The following is a 19,052-nucleotide window of genomic DNA, read 5'->3' as shown; positions in this document are numbered from 1 at the left end:
AGAAAAATGAAACCAGGATAAACTGCAAACCTACAAGCTCTAAAGCAACAACAAAACAATCTCACCTTGTACTTTACTTAATGACACTTATGCTCTACTTCACATCCATGTCTTCTTACAATGGTGGGTGATTAATAAAAATGTATATTAGAAAAAAAAACATTCTTTAAAGCCGGAATAAACAAATTTAGAGATTTGCATACTTACAAAGACAGAACTATGTGCTGATTTTAGGAATTACACCCTTAAACAGTTTTTCATTGTCTTTCTTTTCAGGATTTCTTGTACAGGTCAGTAATAGAGACACACTTCTAATATGGGATAAAGATGATATCCCCAATGGCTTTCCATTTATACTCACATCCATTCCAAACAACATACTTATTTCCTCATCTGATAATCTACAGCACGGACCCACCAAACGTATTCAGCACAAACTAGAAAGTATTTACTTGAATGTTTTTGACATCATTTTAAGCTTTTACATAATTGCTCAGGTTGTTAACGTCTGTTCTTACGTGACTACTGCATGCAATGTGAATAACTTTATCTAAAACTGTTTGTACTAAAGTTATGACATCAAAATAGTACAATGCTGTTTTCAGAATTTTCAGAACAACTTTAGTCACCTTTCCATGTGTCTAGTCATATATTAGCTTGCTTTCTTTACATTCTTTAGTTTTTGGCTGTTGATCAATGAAAGGAAATGTTCTAAATACACATGAACATATTGTGGGAGTATTAGATTTAATTTTTTAACACACAGGCTGAGCTGTGCCCTACCGCTTCCAACTCCAGGTGTTGCTGGTGTACACAGACTTGTAAGTTTGCTTTTGCATGGGCTTGTCACACTCAGACGACATTGAAGGCCTCGGGTTTGTCTCTGCTGCATACTTCTGAGGCTGCCATTGCCTTGGCAGAGACCTATAACCCGGTTGACTTCTCACTGGAATGGAAACAGGGCTCCTTGTTGGGGACACGAATGATGGAAGAGGAGCTCGGCTCTGACTTTGGCTCCAAGTATGGCTGCCTGTTTTCTGCTGGGATTGGTAGGAAACCCTGGCCTTCCACTCTTCTGGCAGCTCGGGCAGCATTTTACGCTGTGCTGCCAAGCGAACATTTGAAGCAAGAGATTGCTGGAGGTTCTGAAAAGCAAAGGCCTCTTCTACCAGGCCCAAGGGATGCCGAGAGGCAGCCTCCCAGGGGGTGATGGGTTTGAAGCCTTTTTCCAGCCAGGATGTCTGTCTTGCTTGGGGAGTTGCAGAGGCCTGTGTTGGAGGCTTGGGAGAGGAAGAAGCAGAAGCTGATTTCTGGCCTGTGAATGGTACCCTGGCTGGTGGGGAAAGGGAGTAGCTCCTGCCAACTGCCTGTAAAAAAGGATCCAGACATGTTTATTTTAGTAAAGGCTCATTTTTGTTTGGCTGACTTGCAATTCATCTTCGAAAATAAGGAAAACTGAGTAGCTCATTGCAAACATACTTCTTTTAAGTGCTGTATTTCATGATTAGAAGTGTGCTGTTTCCATCTTTATGCATAAATATGTATAGAAATTTTAAGATATTTAAAACAAATTAAGCTTAGGAAACTTATAAAATTTATTGTAGACGTAGTAATCATAACATAGTGAGCCTCTTTAACCCACTTTCAAAATTATCCAAATAAAGCAGACTGCACTCTTCTTTTTCAAAATCACTAGCTCATAAGAATGCAAGAACACCCAGATTCAGCCAGTTTTCATTGAATCTGCTTTGCCAGACAAAACAATGCAATAACAACTGCTTAATATTCAATAAGTCTACTCTTAATATATCCATACAGCTAAAGATGATATGGAAGGGAAAACCCCTCTGTGTCATTCATAGTCTTATGTACATTACAGTGCATTCATTTGAGGACAGCAGACATGCAGAAAGGGCAGTGCTGCCATCCTCTGGTGACAGATGTATACTGTCAGCAAGGAAAGCGGTGGCAAAAAATACATGGACAGATAGAATGACGTGAACTCATATATAGATAAATGTATGAATTTCTGAAAATATATATGAAGAACACAATCTGGTCATATTATTGCCTATATTACAATAAATTTGCACATTTCCTTTTGGGCAGATTTTAACATATCTGATAATGCAGAGGTTTTCTTACGAGCTGATGCATATGACTATATTATGCATGTTGCAAAGGTATCCTATTCATACAAATTTTACTACATGGCCAAGGCTTTATTTTTCTTAATGGTACCCAGTGTATACTAAGGTACCTTTAAGAATTAAATGAGCTACTTATCGGTGAAACATCTACCCTGTTTAAACCTGTTAAAAGTGACACAACCAAGGATATGATAGAGTGTTATGTTAAAAGATTTGAGTGGTTCTAAACTAAATTACTGTTTAAAATATATTTTTTGTTTTTTATGGTTTTGTTTCATCTTCCTTCTGTTGCTATCATTAGCATTTAAATAAAACACACTAAAATGTAAAACTGTCTTTCAGGGACATGTAAGGTTGATACTTTTAATGTATTTTTGGATTCTGTTTTTTTATGACTTGGCTGAATTTGGGTGCTCAGCTACGCACAGCTGTGATGGCATGACACAACACGCAGACACATTTCATCAGTGGCCAACTCACTTGAACCTCCAGAATTACCCAATGAGATCACAGTGAAGTCCCCTATTTAAAAAAGGCCCTTCAGAAGTGCATCATCAGGAAGTTATTCTGCAGGAATGTGCTTTACAAGCATTTAGCTTAACTCTGAACAAAAGTTACAAGGATGATGGCACAGTTCTGGCTAACACTCCCAAACTCATTTTGGGTTTAAATGGTATTTTGCTAAAACTGATTACAACTGAATTAGGCTTTTTGTTTGTTTAACAACTGTATTTATAGTACAGGTTGAGAAGCAGTGAAATTCTTTCAAGATGAACAGAAAAGATATAAGAAATAGAAGAAAATCATAAAAGTGCTCCAAGGAGAAAACAAAGGAAACCAAACAAGGATAGAAGACAGTTTAATGGCACTACAGTGAATCATACAGAAAAAAACACAGCAAGACAAAAGAAAAAGAAAAAAACATGAAAGAAAAAAGCAGTCCTGTACCAAAAATACATTTGTGACATTACCTCTGCTTACTCTTTCAAACATTCTTCTTTGTGTATCATTTATGATGTGCACTTTTATATAAAACAAAACAGATGAAAAAAAAAAAATACTACAAAGGTCTGAAAGAGAGTAACTTTTACTGGCTTAAGTTGTAATCCAAGCCTGCTCTGTGGACATCAGAACTGGACCTTTCATGAGGCAGTTTAAATATAGTATCTAACATGATGCAACAGCTGGTGGAAAAGCCTAAAATAAAACTAACCCACTTAGGTTGGTGCTATGGAAAAGACACTGGAGAAAACCACAGAAAAGAAAATCTAATTCATAATCAAACATTTTATGTTTAAGCAAGCCTTTGTTAACAAAGAAGAGCTGTGTTATATTATGTAAAGTAGTAAAATCAAAAATAATTTAATCTAAAAATGGCTTGAAACTCCAGAGTTGTTGCATAATGTCTGTACTCAACATCCCTGACGTTGCAAACCGTATCATTTCACCCCACAAACCCCACCCTTCTCTCACTTTGATTTTTATTTTTGTTTGTAATAAAATTCGGAACATTTAGCATTTCCTTGTTAATAGAAATAAACTTTCAGCATCTTTCAGCATCTAAAACCGTTCACTCTGATTTCTCTTTTTCTCTAAACTTTTCTTTTGTTTCATATTGACCATAAAGCTTCCCTACATTCTTATACTGTCACTCTTTTTCTTTTACATAAGATTGCATAAATTTGGCATTATTTTCTATGTAAATCACAAGTTTTTCACATTTAGTTATACAAAAACAGTAGTCCTTTAGACTATGGATCTGACTTATATCCAACTCTTAGACCTGTTTTATTTGTGCTGCCTTTCAATTTAGTTCTCAAACCTTGTCAAATTTCAAGCTCTGCTCTATGACACACTCTAATAATCAGAGTGGGTGGGGTTAAGATTATCATTACAAAGGCAAGTTTACAGTATGTGCCCAAAATTTTTCATTTGGTAGTGTATTGCAAGAGCACAAACCCATTAATCTCATTAAGCAAGAAGCCTGCCATGATTCTATGAGAATCATTCTTTTTCAGCTGCAGCAGGTTTCCACACCTGAGCTGAGCTCTTATTAGCTGTAAACTTTGGCTTTGGAGCAGCTACAGAGTTGCCACCAGATGTAGATTCAGGTCTAGCAGCCACAGGGAAACTAGGAGCAATGTAGCTACTGGTAGGCCGAGGCTCAAAAGGTACAGAGGGAGTTGCCAGATAGGGAGGGCTATTGGCCGGCTGGTAAGCAGCCTGCATTACCTGTTGGTAGGGGGGGTTTAAAGGCTGAGGGGCTTGGGGATGATAAGCTGGTGGGGCAGGCTGATGATACTGTTGGTTATATTCCTGCTGGTATGGACCACCAGGAGGCTGCTGGTAAGAATAAACATTAGCTTGACTTTGCTGATAGTGGCTGTCATGCATTACAGGCTGCATAGGCATCCCATAGGCTTGCTGAGGATATGGGGGACCAAAAGGTCCTGTTTGCTGGACAGGGGCCATTTGTTCATATCTAATTGGTTGATTATTAGTTGGTGGATTAGGTGGTGAACTGCTGGGCTTTGGTGCAGGGGGCTTGACAGCCTCTGCTCCTGGACCAAAGATAAAGAGGGAGGAATCTAGTTGATAGGGTTGATGTTTCATGACATCTATAACATTGAGAGGTTTAGGTGCTGGCTTCTGTTTCTCTTGGTCTTTTTTCTTTGCTTTGATTGAAGGACTACTTGGAACGGGCTGCTTTGATGCTGCTGGGGGATAAGATGGAGACTGAATAGGATTATATGCCCGTGGAGGTGGAGCACGTACATTGGGAGTATATTTCCATTCAGTCGGTAAGGAAGCAGCTGGCGATGTTGACCGGCTTGCCTTGTTTGCCTCCACTGTCTCAGAGTCCACAACAAACTTCTCCATACGAGACTGCCTCTTGGCAAACATGTCGGCTCCTTTCCCTCTGACTATTGGCATCTCATAAGCTGGACCTGGAGAGGATTTAGGATTTAGGACAGTGGCCATTGGGTTGATAGGTGAAGAAGCTCTTTGATCAACAGTAAAAGAGTGCATTCGCCGTGGTGGAGGTGGAGGGATCTGGTTTTGTGAAGCAGTTTGTTGTGGTTGCCAAGGTTTAGGAGATGGACGGGTGTTGACTGTAGACATGGAAACATTCACAGATGTTTGCTGTGATTGAGGTGTCCAAGTATTGGCAGGTGTCTGGGGCTGCTCCTGAGCTGGAGCCCATGTATTCATTTGTGCTTGTGGTGGAGTGTTTGAAGTGGGCTGTTGCCAGTTTGCCTGTGGTGAGGGCTGGGGTGGAACTGACTGAGCCCAAGGTGGCTGAGGTTGGGCCTGATTTTGCTCCTGGGCCCAAGAGCTTATGTGGTGCTGACTAGGCTCTTGAGGAGGCTGAGGCCATGAAGGCTGGGACTGAGCCTGGACAGGCACTGGTGCCCAAGGATTCAGATTAGTTTGAGGTTGTACTTGTGGTTGCGGTTGTGCAGCATGAACCCAGGGTGGTTGAGCTTGGGCTTGAGTTTGTGGGGGGGCCCATGCATTTGCAATAGGTTGTTGCTGAGGCTGAGTTGAGAGCCAAGGTGGTTGGGGTTGACCTGGTGCTTGGGACTGTGACCATGATTGTTGCGCAGCCTGGTGCTGTGGTTGCTGAACCCATGGTGGTTGTGGCTGTGGTTCTGGATGACCCTGTTGAATCCAAGGAGGTTGCACTTGGGATTTATTCTGAGGTTGCTGCACCCATGGTGGTTGCTGTTGGGAATCCATTTGTGATTGCTGTGTCCATTGGTTCTGTGATTGTGGCTGCATTGGTTCTTGGGATTGACCCCAGCTGGGCTGTATTTGTTGTAGGTGTTGCTGCTCGTTCGAGTGCACCCACGGTGGCTGAACCTGAGTCTGAGCCTGTGGCTGCTCTTGAGGATGGGCCCACGGTGACTGAACCTGTGTTTGAGATTGCGGTTGCTCTTGTGGCTGGGCCCACGGTGGCTGAACTTGTGGCTGAGACTGCGGTTGCTCTTGTGGCTGGGCAAACGGTGGCTGAACTTGTGGCTGAGACTGCGGTTGCTCTTGAGGCTGAGCCCACGGTGGCTGAACCTGTGGCTGAGACTGTGGTTGCTCTTGAGGCTGAGCCCACGGTGACTGAACCTGTGGCTGAGACTGTGGTTGCTCTTGAGGCTGGGCCCACGGTGATGTAACCTGTGGCTGTTCTTGAGGTTGGGCCCAGGGTGGCTGACCATGTCTTTGGCCTTGTGCTTGCTCCTGAGTCCAAGATGGCTGACTTTGAGGTGCCCAATTATTTGTGAGGGGTTGAAGCTGTGCTTGGTTCTGATTAGGCTGATGTGTAACCCATGGTGGCTGCGGGGGGGACTGACTTGGAAGAGGTTGCTGGGGCTGCAATTGAGCTTGATGCCAAGAACTGGAAGATACCTGTTGTTGTGCTTGTGTTTGTGCTGCACCCCAGGTAGACACATGGGGAGACTCAGGCTGCATAGAAGAGTTCAGCTGAACATTTGCCTCCTGAGATATCACTTGCAGAGGCTGCTGTCGAGATTCTGGCTCCTGGAGAGTCCATGCATGCTGTTCTGCTGTGTTGGTGTTCACAGCAGTCTCATGGGGAGCAGGAGGGGGAGAAGGCTCAGAGGCAGGTGCAGGGCTTGGCTCTAGTTCTGGAGCAGGGGCAGTCTGTGCAGCAGGGGCTACAGCAGGTGTAGATAGACTATTTTCGGCACATTGAGGCATGTCCTGGTTGGCTGCTTCTATCTGCGGGGACCAAGGAGGAGAGTTGGGGTTGATCACAGGCTTAGGGGCAACTGGTGGAGGAATCTTAGGTTTAAGTCGCTGAGACTGGAGGAAATTGCAAGCTTCAGCCCCAAGGCTCAAATAGTCTTCCTCAGGTCCTGATTCAAAACCCAACTTTTTATCACTCCTGTTGAGAAGGTTAAGCAATGCTGGATTAGGTGATACTTTGGGGGCCTCTTTAAATGTAAACATGGGTTTGCCAGTATTTCTTTTCTTTGAATCCAGTAAAATTCCCGTCCTAATTGCAGGAGTAGAAATGCGCTCATCGCGGGAAGCTATTTGCTCTCCTTGACCCACAGCTTCTTGATTGGTCCCACTCAGTGCAGAAGAATAAGGGGTTGCCACTATGTTTTCTGCTGTGAAAGGTTTTGTAGTACGATTGCTAAATGAACTCTGAATTTCATTGGCTTGATGTTGGACCATACCATTGATATTTGTTGAATAGTGCTGCATTTGCTGTTGCTCTTGATGATATTCCTGCTGTTGCTGGTACATTTGCTGTTGTTGAAAATGGCTTTGCTCATACTGCTGCTGCTGATATTGTTGGTATTGTTGTTGTTGTTGGTAGTTCTGTTGCTGCCCATAGTATTGTTGTTCTTGATATTGTTGGTATTGCTGTTGGTTTTGCTGGTGCATATTTACATCCATGTAAGCATGGCCCTCCATTGTGGACTGCATGTATGAGCGCTCCATAATCTTTTTTTCAGTCGCCTTCACTCCTTCTACTGGCAGCCCTTGACGTCTCAGCTCCTCGTGTTCAGCAGAAATTTCATCCATCCTCTGACGCCGCTGAGCAAACATTGCGGCACCCTTGCCCTCCATTTCTGCTTGGTTGCTTAAGTTCCTTTCAATTTCAACGAGATCCTTCTCCAAGTTAGAAGTTAGCACACCTTTGGAACTTGGATCATCAGTGAGCAAAAGCTTGTCTGATTCAGAATTGATAGAGGCCGCAAAGGTAAATTCTCCAACCTGTGTTTCTTTTTTCTTGTCTTTGTTATCCTCGTCCTCGCTGTTGCTATACTCTGGTTCGTCTTCTCCTGTGCCGTAGCTCACAAGCGTGTACTTCTTGGCCCTCTGACGATGCTTCTTGAACATCAACACCCCTCTGTTATTCGGGTTTGGTGGTGCAGCCGTAAGAAGGAGAGCAATACGTTTACATTTGGACTTGGCCTCCTTCACCTGTTTCTCAGATAAACTCTCGTTACGCCTGAGCCCTGTGTAGAGAAGAAAGAGAGTGCTGCATTTACAATGGGTTAAGAAAAGGACACAACATTGATGGAGTATAATTGCCTCTGTCGAATATACATAATTTTACATCTATGTGAATAACTTAAAAGCTGAGTTAAAACCATCAAAACATTATATTAGCTTTAATAATAACATGAGAAAAAAGAGGGTACTGCATCCCAGAACTTAGTGAAGGTTTTCTTTGTTCTTCCTGTCTCTTTGATCAACGACTTGAGGAAACGTTTAAAGCATTTTTTTTTGCAAACTGCATCTGCATTGCTCATCAAAGTCCTAAAAGTACTCTAAGTGTTTTGTTTTCTTTTGTTTTCACACGCCACCCAAAATGTAAGCTGGAAAATTAATGTATACTTACTATTGAAACCTTATATTATTTTAACACTCATATAGACTTTTACGAGGTGAAAAATTATAAAATTAAGTACCAAAAACAAGAGCAAGCCACAAAGCAGTTAATTTCAACTTGTAACATTACACCAATAATGACATTCAGTTAATAAAAAAAAAGGTTTAAAAATACAGCCACAGAAGGTGTCCACAGAAAGAGCCCAAACACAGACAATAAACTATAAATACATCAGGCACTGTTCTTGAACTTCTCGACCGTTAACTAAGCTACAAATAGATTTTTTTTTTTTGCCTAAGAAATAATTATGTTTATTCTCACACATACATACATCTATGACTTTTACCATATACATCATGCACTTATGGTTCTATTTTTCCAAATGAGCTTATTTAAAAGCACATTAATCGTTATCTGATAAAGCAGTGATAAACTTCACTGACCCATATCTTATTAAACTTATTTGTTCACACAGAATGCACTACATTAAATCAGTTATTCAGTACATTAAACAAGCCAGGAACACAAGTTGGAAAAATATCCAGCATGCAGGAAATTTACTAGGATCAAAGGGTCTTAACAACTCCTTATCAGTTGGTTGACAAGTTTTTCCCAAAAAACAAACTGTTCTTATTCAGTCTATTACATTTGCTGACACTAGGGTCAACAACAAACACTGCATGACAAACACACTCTTAAACAATCCAATAATGCGAGGCTGTGGTAAAATAACAAGCAGGCTTACTTTTTTCTATTCCTGCAGGAGTGACCTGAAGGTGGAGGAGACAACGGGAGTGAGCAACAGACTCACTTTTTCAGCTCACTTAAAGCATCCAGTTTGAAAGGATCAGGTAACAGTCTAGGGAAGCACATGCTGGTGTCTGTCAAAGCACCACTTCTGCAGGCATCATCAGCGTGCTGGTGTTATATTTATGTCTTCTACACAGCTCAGAGGAACACTTTGGTATCCATATTTACCATAACGACTGTTTTAAATAGATAGTTTAAGATATTTTATAAGAGTGAGTAGCCTCTCACATATCAGTTGGACATCTTTTAGTATGGTTTGTTTTGGTTGTTAGTATTTAGCCTTTGTTGAGGGCCCCATTTACACTTTGGTTCTGTCATAATTCTGGTTACACCTGGCCATATCTGCTTTCATTCAAAGGAATGAGCACCCTCCTCCAACTGCAGTTAGAGGCATACTATTTTGAGGGTTACACATACAGTACATCAGGCTTTGGAATGCACACGTTGCCAAATGCAGTTTAGTGCTACAGATTACTCATTAAACATCTGTGTCACTCACATACACAGAAAGAGAACGCACACCAGGATGAAAAAGAAATGGTCCAAAGTTACTTACGAGCGTGTCTTGCTCGATGCCTGTTGGGTTTATCTTGATCCCCGTCAGAATCAGAGTCCTGCTCCTCTCCTGGTGTCGGCTCTTCTGACGGAATTTTAAATGAGATGGTAAAAGACCCAGGAGCACCCTCACAGTGCCCTCCTCCCTCCTCTTCTTCACTTTGGGATCCAGCACTTTCATTGACCCTGGGGCCACCCACATTCAGGCCCCTCCCTGCCCCTGATGCTGCTGGCTGCTGCAAAAAGACTTCCACCTGGCCCAACATCGTGGAGGAGCTGACCACCATTCCATGCTGGCTGAGTGGCTGTCTGGCTGGGCATGGCATGCATTGGGATGTGGTAGTGGTAAGAACTGTTTGGACAGCCTCTCTGTTTGAGAGTTCTCCTTCTATCCCATGAGCACTCCCAAGAGAAGTGCAACCCACGTCATCCAAGGTTTGTTCAGACAGAGATACCTGTAGCTCCACCATGTCCCCAGGGGAGAAGCACTGCTGTATCACCTCATCATCTTCCTTGAAATCCAACTGACGACCAGGGGATACAGATACGAAAACCTCTCCTGGGGTTTGGGAACTGTTCCTTGGTGAGAAGATGTGGAGGGTGGTGGTCTCTAAAGTCTTGCCTGAAGAGGCCATCTCACCATAGCATGCGTCTTCAGATTCACAGTCTTCAGGGGAGATGAAGTGGTATCTTTTAGAGAAATAGGGAAGAATAACAATGAGTGATAAAGCAAAGATAGTGATCTAAAACAAAAGCTACTTTTCATTGTATTTGCAAGGCACTGCTGACATTCTTTGTACATGCTCACTTAAAGAAGAATTAAGCATTTGAAACTTCAATCCGCCTCATTTTATTTCACTGATTTCTTCTTTTATTTTTTCTCTATTTACAAAAAAACAACAAAAAAACAGAAGAATATCCTTACAAATCTAATTTGACCATTAATGAACAGTAATATTTTGCAAATTGCACTGGACACTGGACTAAAGCCATCAATGTGCTGCATAAAATATCAATGCCATCAAGACAACAGCAAGTAAATCAAAAGGTCACTGCACTGAAGTGGAGGCTTGTCAACATATAACATCATTTGGTTTGATTTACACTTTCAAGGTGAGCCTGGAGCAGCATTACTGAATACCATTAAGTCACTGGAGTCGTTTTATTAGTTCAGTTTAACTTAAAGACAATTTATTACCTTCAAATGGAAAAAAATCACATATTTTTGTTTGTTTTGTAGTTCATTCGCACCTATGCATAAGATTTGATGGTCACCAGTAGAAACAGCAAATAAACCTGTACTGTATAATTCTGCTAGACTCTGACAAAAAAAAAAAAAAAGTTGAATGTATATAATATGTATCTAATAGAAGTAGGTTCAAGACATAGTATTCATTTGCTTTTAAAACAACTGTGTGCAATTTGATTACAGGTCAGTTTAGAAAAGAGCTGCATTGTATGGGAACATGACAACAGCCTGGTGAGACTGTCCTTTAACAGCAGATAAATTGTTTTTATCATAGCAAGAAAAGCACATGTGGGCTTATTAACACCAATGCTGACTCATTTTCTTAGTGTCCCAGTGAACCATGACAATGAACCATAATGCACAACAAAAAGCAGAATGCAACCTTCATTAATGCATCTCCTGCTGCAACACGACACAATGTCTACAGTAAATAAAATAAATAAATAAAAATTATTCATGCAAACTGAGTTATGGTTCAGCAGCTGCTCTTCAATGAGACATACAAATCTGAAACACCTCAGCTTAGTGAGCTGGAAGGTCAGCATGGCTGACATACATTTCCTCATTGAAACATAACATACATGAATGCACATGAATGGTGCAAAAGAGCACAGGCTAAAAAGCACCATGCTATCTAAATGCTAATATAATGGTGCAACAATCAGTTTGCACCACTATTGTAAACACCAAGGACCTACAGTACTGCACTGCACAGCTGTCATATTACAGACTCATGTGAATTATCCTTGTAGACAAACACGATTTCATACTGCATTGTGTTTTAAAACTAATAAAATCCTGAGTCTGACAACAAACATTTTGATGAGCACAACATTTTGCTGTTACTACAACTCTAAGTCGATGCTTTACATGCACAACAAGCTACCTTTTGAGAAGTAACTGGAGACATTCAATAGATGTGTCAATGAGAGCAGACGCTTGTAAAAGAGTAAGGTTGGCACATGGCTCCCCATTGATTGACACCACCTCATCGCCATCCCGAACTCCAGCCAGGAAGGCACAACCACCTTCTTCTACCTGTGGAGGAACACAAACAAAGCCAGGCCTCATGGATCTGTGCCACCACATGTAACTCCCTCTCAAAAGAAAAGCAGCATGAGCAATTGATAATGGCAACAGCTAAGAAAGTGTACGATAGTATTTGAGAGAATTATTTTAAATTAAATAGAAGAAAAACCTGCATTTGTTTGAGAATATGTTAAGAAAATATTTGTTCTAGATAAACACATGTAAGAAAAAGACAGTCAAATATAAGTCAGGCTGCAAATGAATACAATGTGATTAAAACAAACAGTGTGCAGAGGAATTCACGTTGAATGGTTTACATTTTAGACATTAAAAGAACAGAATTTGCCACATAATCTACAGTATGAAGTCCATATAGTTAGTCAACCATTTGTATAATTCAACCAGCCACAGTGTAAAAAAGACTTCACTGTAAGATATAGTTTAATAATAAAAGTGTCTACTTCATCTTTCACTTCAGCTGTGCTGCTCTGTATTAAAGCTATAGACCACAACAAAGCAGATCTATTTAAAGGTCAATTTTTTACTCCATTAAACAGTGACTGATGGTTTCATTTTATTATAATTGGTTCCTGCAGCCTAATGGTTCATTAATAAGAAAATTTAATATAGGAAAATATTCCATAAATTCAGCACAAAAGGCCAGTCTATATGGCGATGGAGATAAATGATCATTTTACTGCCACACAATTAGAGGATATGCCCCCAGGACATATGTTAACATATCTAGTAAATATCTCAAAAAGGAAGGTTATATTATAGGAAATTGTTAGATGTTAAAGCTTTTTAGTTTTCATGATACTTGAAGTAGTGCCCTAAAATAATTTGTATAAAAAAAAAAAAAAACCACATGAACATACAAAGCGCCCCAGCGCAATTCCTTCATCATAATGAAGTCATGTATCTCAAGTGACAGAAACTCTCCTTTAATGTAGATACAGAGAAATATCTATGACATCAGAATCAACATAGCTAAATAAGTGGCACAAAACATGTGACTGTTTAAAGCAAATCAATGAATGTACAGCACCTGAGCTTACTGTATCAGAGAAAATATACTGAATGAGATTCAGGAACGCATCATCCAACAACAGCTCAGAACTAAGAGTTAAGAACACATTATAACTGTGGTTATTGATTTTCCTGTTCATTTTAACAAAGTCCCATGCAAAAATCTAAATCATACTACTCTCTACTGTAAAAGGTCAAAGATAAAACCTCTAGAATGCCACATATAGTACTGTAATCCTGATACAGAGCTCGACAATGAATATAAGCTTTATCACAATCCTTTAGTTAAGATTTTGTACTTGGAACTTGCAGTAACAAAACTTTGCCACTAGATGGTGCTGCATGTACATGTTTCACTGCAATATTAAATAAGTGGTCCAAATATACTAAGACAGAAGCCCCCAAAACAGTTGTTTTGTAAATCAATTGTAAAGTACAGATTTAAAAATATTTGCTCCTTCATTTAAACAAAATAAATCTTCAATTGTTTTTTTTTTTTATGTTTTTCAAATCTTTTCCTTGACTTCACTGTGTCCCAAGTGACTCTCAGTCCAACATTGGCAACATGCAAGGTAATAAAATGAGTCCACTTTGTAATATACACAAAGAATTTCACAAGCTACATTTCAGAGCCAGCATCTTTCACATGGAGCAACTCTTACACCATCCTTGGTCCAGTTTTTAAGAGTTAACAGTGTGTAAACAAGCCCTAAAAGGCAAGTCAGTGTGCCTGTCCTTCGGGACTCGCACCTCGTTGTAGGGAGGATGGATTTATCTGGAATGTCACAACAACCAATTTGTTCACCAAAAAAGGAGGGAAACTTTTGTCGTTGTGTCTCCTCCAAACTCAAATATAAACAGTCAGGAAATGTTAAGAGGAGGTAAAATTAACTGTCGTGATCCTGTTTGAAACACGCTACTTGTGGAGTAGAGCATAACATATTTACATGTTATCAAAAATAACAAGTGATAATGCTTCATTTTTTCTCAAAATATAATAAACGAACTATTACAAATGATGGTCCCAGACTAATACCATATTCAAGCAGTTCATTTATCAAATGATTTGATTAACACAACAGAGAATTGCAGAAAACCTGTATAATGTGGCAACTTACTCAGAGCAACTCCTGTCTTTCACATTTTTGATAAAAACATAAAGATCTGCATTTCAGGCAACATAAGCCATAGTGAACAATGTACATCTAATATTTCCATGTATTCATAATTTTACAGTATTAATGCTTAGTCAGTAATTAGTGCTTTTTAAACTACTTACTTTAAATTGGGCTCAAGTATCCTGAGAATTTACTGTTCATTATTTATGTTGTAGAGCAACTAGTGAATGAATTCATATTATGTTTAAGATGATCACAGTATAACCGGCCATTGTTAATCCGTGGCTGTAAAGCACCAATACACACAGTGAAGCAAAAGATATGTCTTTAAAAATATAGGTAAAAATGACTTTTATTGAGAAACTTTGAAAAGAGATATAACTTTTCTCTCTTAATATTTTCATATTGAAATTTAAATAACTTTTTACCCAAATGCACATGTTTGGAAAAGTATGTTTGTATAATTGCCTTTGTCACATTTTGGCCAAATTGTCATTTTTCTCAAACTCTACTTTTCTCACACTGTTAATTCAGTGTTCATTATTGCTTATAAAAACTTAAAATATGACTTAGGTTGTTTTGCTGCTGCACTAAAGAAGCACATTAAGACTTTATGTTTCTAATTTCAAGTCACATGTTGGATCATAACTGTCTCTAGGTTGCGATAATAAATCCCGCTCTGAGGTTCAAACCTCAAACTCAGATTTAATGCAAACAAAGAACTATTATAAGACACATATACTGTATACATAATTGTAGATCGGCCTCTACAAACAACTGTGTTGTCTGTATATTATTACATATTATTGTACATTTTGTAGATTGTGTTTTAAATTTTATTATTTCTCTATTTTTTTTTATTTTCTAATTCTTTTCATTTCCACCATGGCTAAGAGGGAAACGCATGCTGACTTTGACTTTTGATTTTGATTTTCCATGTTAAGTAATTTAACACAATAAAATTCAAACATCCATAAGAAGCAGCACAGGCTCATCTTTTAACCATGAGTTAGTTTACTTCAAAGAATAACTGCTGGATAATCAATATTTAAACCAATTAACAAAACAAGTTATAGTCATTTAGAAGTTTTTAATCAATAAAATGACCAGATTCAATAAAAATATAAATAAAATGTGGATATAGTTGCTACATAATATTTATTTAGATAGATCTACATTAATTTCTAAATTATGTATAAGATAATTATTATATTAAAGTAGCTCTATATTGACGCAGGCTTCCAAGGATACCAAAGCTTGAGGTAAACCTTATAACATAATATATCTCTGTGCATGCATGTCTGGCCTGCTTGTGAGGGATGTTAATGACATAAAAATCCAGAACCAAAATTGACTTTAAAGCTAGCATGGAAATATAATAAGCATAAATTACCAATGCGCAGTACTTAAAATGCTCCTTTCAACATTAAAAGAATAAATAAAGATGCTACAATCCTTGTAACACCTGAAATTATCCTCCTTTTCCATCATCATCATCTTGAAACAGAGCAGTGGATTTCACACAGCTAGGATCTTTGAAACTCTAAAAAATATCCAAATAAAGCTCCGGGATATTGGCCTTAATTTATTTAGATGCAACAGATGAAACAGAAAAACATAAAAAGAAGCACATTTGTAATCTGAGGTGTCTTTTTGTTCAGAAAACGAGATGATTTGCAAAAACATGCAATGCCATAACTATCCTGTACTGGGTGTAGTTTTGAGCATTGCAGGAAAACAGCTGAATGACTGAAGCAATGGCATTTCGCTGATTGCTTGACAGCTTAATAGAGTTCTCATGGTGCACTATTAGGACTGAAAAAAACAGCAACAAGAGGCTTCTTTTGCTGTGCAAACAGTATAATGATCCTAGCAATGGGACCATTCATCCATCTATTACCATGATAAAGTGGAATGGCTATTACTTTTTATACTATATACTCATGAAAAGTCTCCACACATGGAAACTTTGCAGGCTTGCACTAAAGTTAAAAAACTACTTTGTCATTCAGTGCTCCATATCTGATCTGATGGATGATGACATTTCACATACCAAGACAGAATACCTTGGTAATTAGGCCAAAATATCTCTTGGTTAGGTTGGTAGGTGTAATAAATGTATTCTTTAGAATATCTGGTAACTATTAATACTCCTCATGTTTGCTGAAACATCACCACCATTCCTACAAATCATACGGTAAAAGAATCCTTTAGGAAAGCAGTTAAATTGAGCATTTGTGGAGTTTCTGTAGCTTTAAAAACTACAGTGACCTCAGCTTCATACTCAGACCAGGCCTCCAAATAAGAAGAAAAATAAACCTCCCTTATATGGACAGAACCTTTTAAGTGTGGATACCCCATGTCCTCATACTGTACTGCTTTCCATACACTAAACAATCACTTTCTCACAGAAATTAAAACACAGTTTCCACAACAATGAACTGAAGCTTTAAAGAAACATAATTTATCAAAGGACAGCCAGTTACCAAAGAGTTTTTCTGGAGACGTTGGTACATTTGTTTTTTCGCTATCAGATCTGGCCCCTTTGTCCTCTCCACAAGAAGAGTTTGTAGGAATGTTAAGAGTTATGCCTTCCAGATGAGGAAGCTCGAACCCCCAGAAATAGGTAAATGCATCTATGTGGCTACCTTATTTTAATAAGCCTGCACTTAAAAACTGTGTATTTGCAGGACTCTTCTATAACACATGAAAATACTTTGGAGGCTGGAATATGTTAAACTTTATTTAGGTCTAAAATTAGTTGGTAAGTTTCACAAGGCAATTAAAATCTCAACAAGCAGTAGAAATAGGGGGCCTAGTTGTTATTTTTAGCAGGCATTTTGAAAGAATTGACTGTACAGGAATTAGCTTGTGTAAAACTTTGGACTGGTTTTTGAATTTAGCCTTTTTTAAGGGGGACTTTGCCTTTATGTACTTGAAGTTAACATCATATAGAATATTTTAAATTTAGTGTTTTTATTAACACACTGATGTGAACATATTGGTTCAGACTCCTCAATCAAAGCAAAAGTAAATGTTTTACGATGAGAAATGTCAAAATATAATCAAATATAGATCAGAATAAAAGTCCCAGATTGCCTTTCTAATAGTTGGAAATGCAGCTGTGGGAAAGAAGTTGAGCACTGAAATGATCTATTGATGCTTGGGAAGGTTTTTTTCTGGTGGAACTTTGATGCTGTAGGAATGCAGTTTAAGAAAAACATTTACATGTTCACTATTTGGAAGACAAGTTGGTGACGGAGCTATGCAGCTTGAGTACAGTGAGCATGCACTACAATACCATATATAGAACGTCAGCAGCAGCTCAAAGGTAAAGCACCTGGTTTTATTGCTTTATAGACAAACACATCACAGCACAGTGTAGACTTGAATGAGCTCTTTCCATATTTCTACTTTTTTGACTTTTTAATGTTGATTCAGCCTACAATAAAACCTGCAAAAATGATCAGCTGTTGTGCATGACTCAATGAATTAAAAAAGTTTATGAAAATAAACTACTAAGGCACTTTTTTGTCTTGCAGGACGTGGTGTGATGGATTGATATAAAGTAAAAACTGACATGCAAATATTGAGCAACATTAGAGATATGCTAAATAATTTATAGATAACACCATTATTGCACAAAGTGACTTCACCAGCAGAAGGTCAGATTAAATCCTCATCCTGTTAGGTTTATAACCTCTATCATGCTCAACAAATGTTATGTATTGGAAACTTTAACATTTGCCTCTTTCCTATCAGTCATTTGAATGGTCCTTTAAGTGATATCTGCACAGCCCTCTGTCAGTTTCAGCTGTACCTGGATGACTTTTTGTTTGCGCATATGGCACATATACTTTTCTCCCTCGTCAGGTTAAGAAATATTCTAGATAATACTTTCCTTTCATGCTGAAGCTCCTGAAATCAATGACAGATCACACTGCCCTGAGCTTCGCACTCTCCTTGACCATATAAGGGTGCTGAGGAATCTCTCACCAAAACATGGCCAAGGCACACAAAAATGCAGCCACAAGCACCGCTCCAGATAAATTATCTTTTATCACAGACTTGAAATTCTTATAAAATGTTATTTCTTCACTTGTGAATATATCAACACAACTTGGATTCTAACTGACAATAATGGTAGAGAATTTTTAGGAGCATGCGGTCTAAATACCATTTTGTAAAACTTTGGATCAGCAGTAGTTCAAGATTTTCAAACTCATCAACATCTGAATACTGACTGAATAGATAGATAGATAGATAGATAGATAGATAGATAGATAGATAGATAGATAGATAGATAGATAGATAGATAGATAGATAGATAGATAGATAGATAGATAGACACACATATAAATACCTGGGAAACGAGAAAAGGTGTGTATGTTTCCCCCCGTTCTTCTTCTAAGGAGAATCCCCAGGGTGCACCACCTCGAAGGGTGACGCAGATGTAATCCCCGGTGCCCATGCTGCTCGTCAGCCAAACTTCCACAGTGCGCTCATCGAGCTGTCAGACAGACCAGCAGCACTTTGGAAGAAGAAAAAGAAGAAGAAGAAAAGAAAACCTTTGCAGCACTGTAATCCCCATCATCTGAGCTCTCCCTAAGTCCAGCCCGTTTACAGAAACGTCACGGCGCGCGGACCCGCCTGCAGGCGGTGCATGCAACTGGTGGTTTGACGCTCCGGAAGCCTAATGAGAAAGCACCAGTACACAGCATCTTTCAGTTATCCTGTATAAATGGCGC

General features: G+C 39.1%; 1 protein-coding gene across 4 annotated transcripts; it reads right to left on the bottom strand.

The window, feature by feature from the left end:
• Positions 1-696: 696 nt before the first annotated feature.
• Positions 697-18,865, bottom strand: LOC121640132 (synaptopodin-2). 4 transcript variants are annotated; one of them, XM_041985793.1, is made up of 5 exons: positions 18,668-18,865; positions 12,015-12,166; positions 9,881-10,569; positions 4,926-8,137; positions 697-1,367 (listed from the first exon to the last, which is right to left on the bottom strand). In XM_041985793.1, exons 1-5 carry the CDS (start codon positions 18,773-18,775, stop codon positions 780-782), a joined length of 4,749 nt encoding a protein of 1,582 aa, XP_041841727.1. In that variant the 5' UTR covers positions 18,776-18,865; the 3' UTR covers positions 697-779. The 4 variants fall into 4 exon arrangements, with proteins under 4 accessions (XP_041841727.1, XP_041841728.1, XP_041841726.1 ...); XM_041985794.1 differs by having other exon boundaries at positions 4,986-8,137; XM_041985792.1 differs by lacking the exon at positions 697-1,367 and having other exon boundaries at positions 2,993-8,137.
• Positions 18,866-19,052: the final 187 nt, after the last annotated feature.

The sequence above is a fragment of the Melanotaenia boesemani genome, chromosome 5 (genome assembly GCF_017639745.1).
Source record: "Melanotaenia boesemani isolate fMelBoe1 chromosome 5, fMelBoe1.pri, whole genome shotgun sequence".
Classification (NCBI taxonomy): Eukaryota; Metazoa; Chordata; class Actinopteri; order Atheriniformes; family Melanotaeniidae; genus Melanotaenia; species Melanotaenia boesemani.
This window is presented reverse-complemented; position numbering and strand designations above follow the sequence as displayed.

Coding starts and splice junctions, on each gene's coding strand:
- LOC121640132 (XM_041985792.1), bottom strand. CDS start 18,775: ATGGGCACCGGGGATTACATCTGCGTCACCCTTCGAGGTGGTGCACCC. Junction 10,570..12,014: donor CTCCAGTTACTTCTCAAAAG/GTAGCTTGTTGT, acceptor TTTCTCTAAAAG/ATACCACTTCATCTCCCCTG. Junction 8,138..9,880: donor GCATCGAGCAAGACACGCTC/GTAAGTAACTTT, acceptor TTCTCTACACAG/GGCTCAGGCGTAACGAGAGT.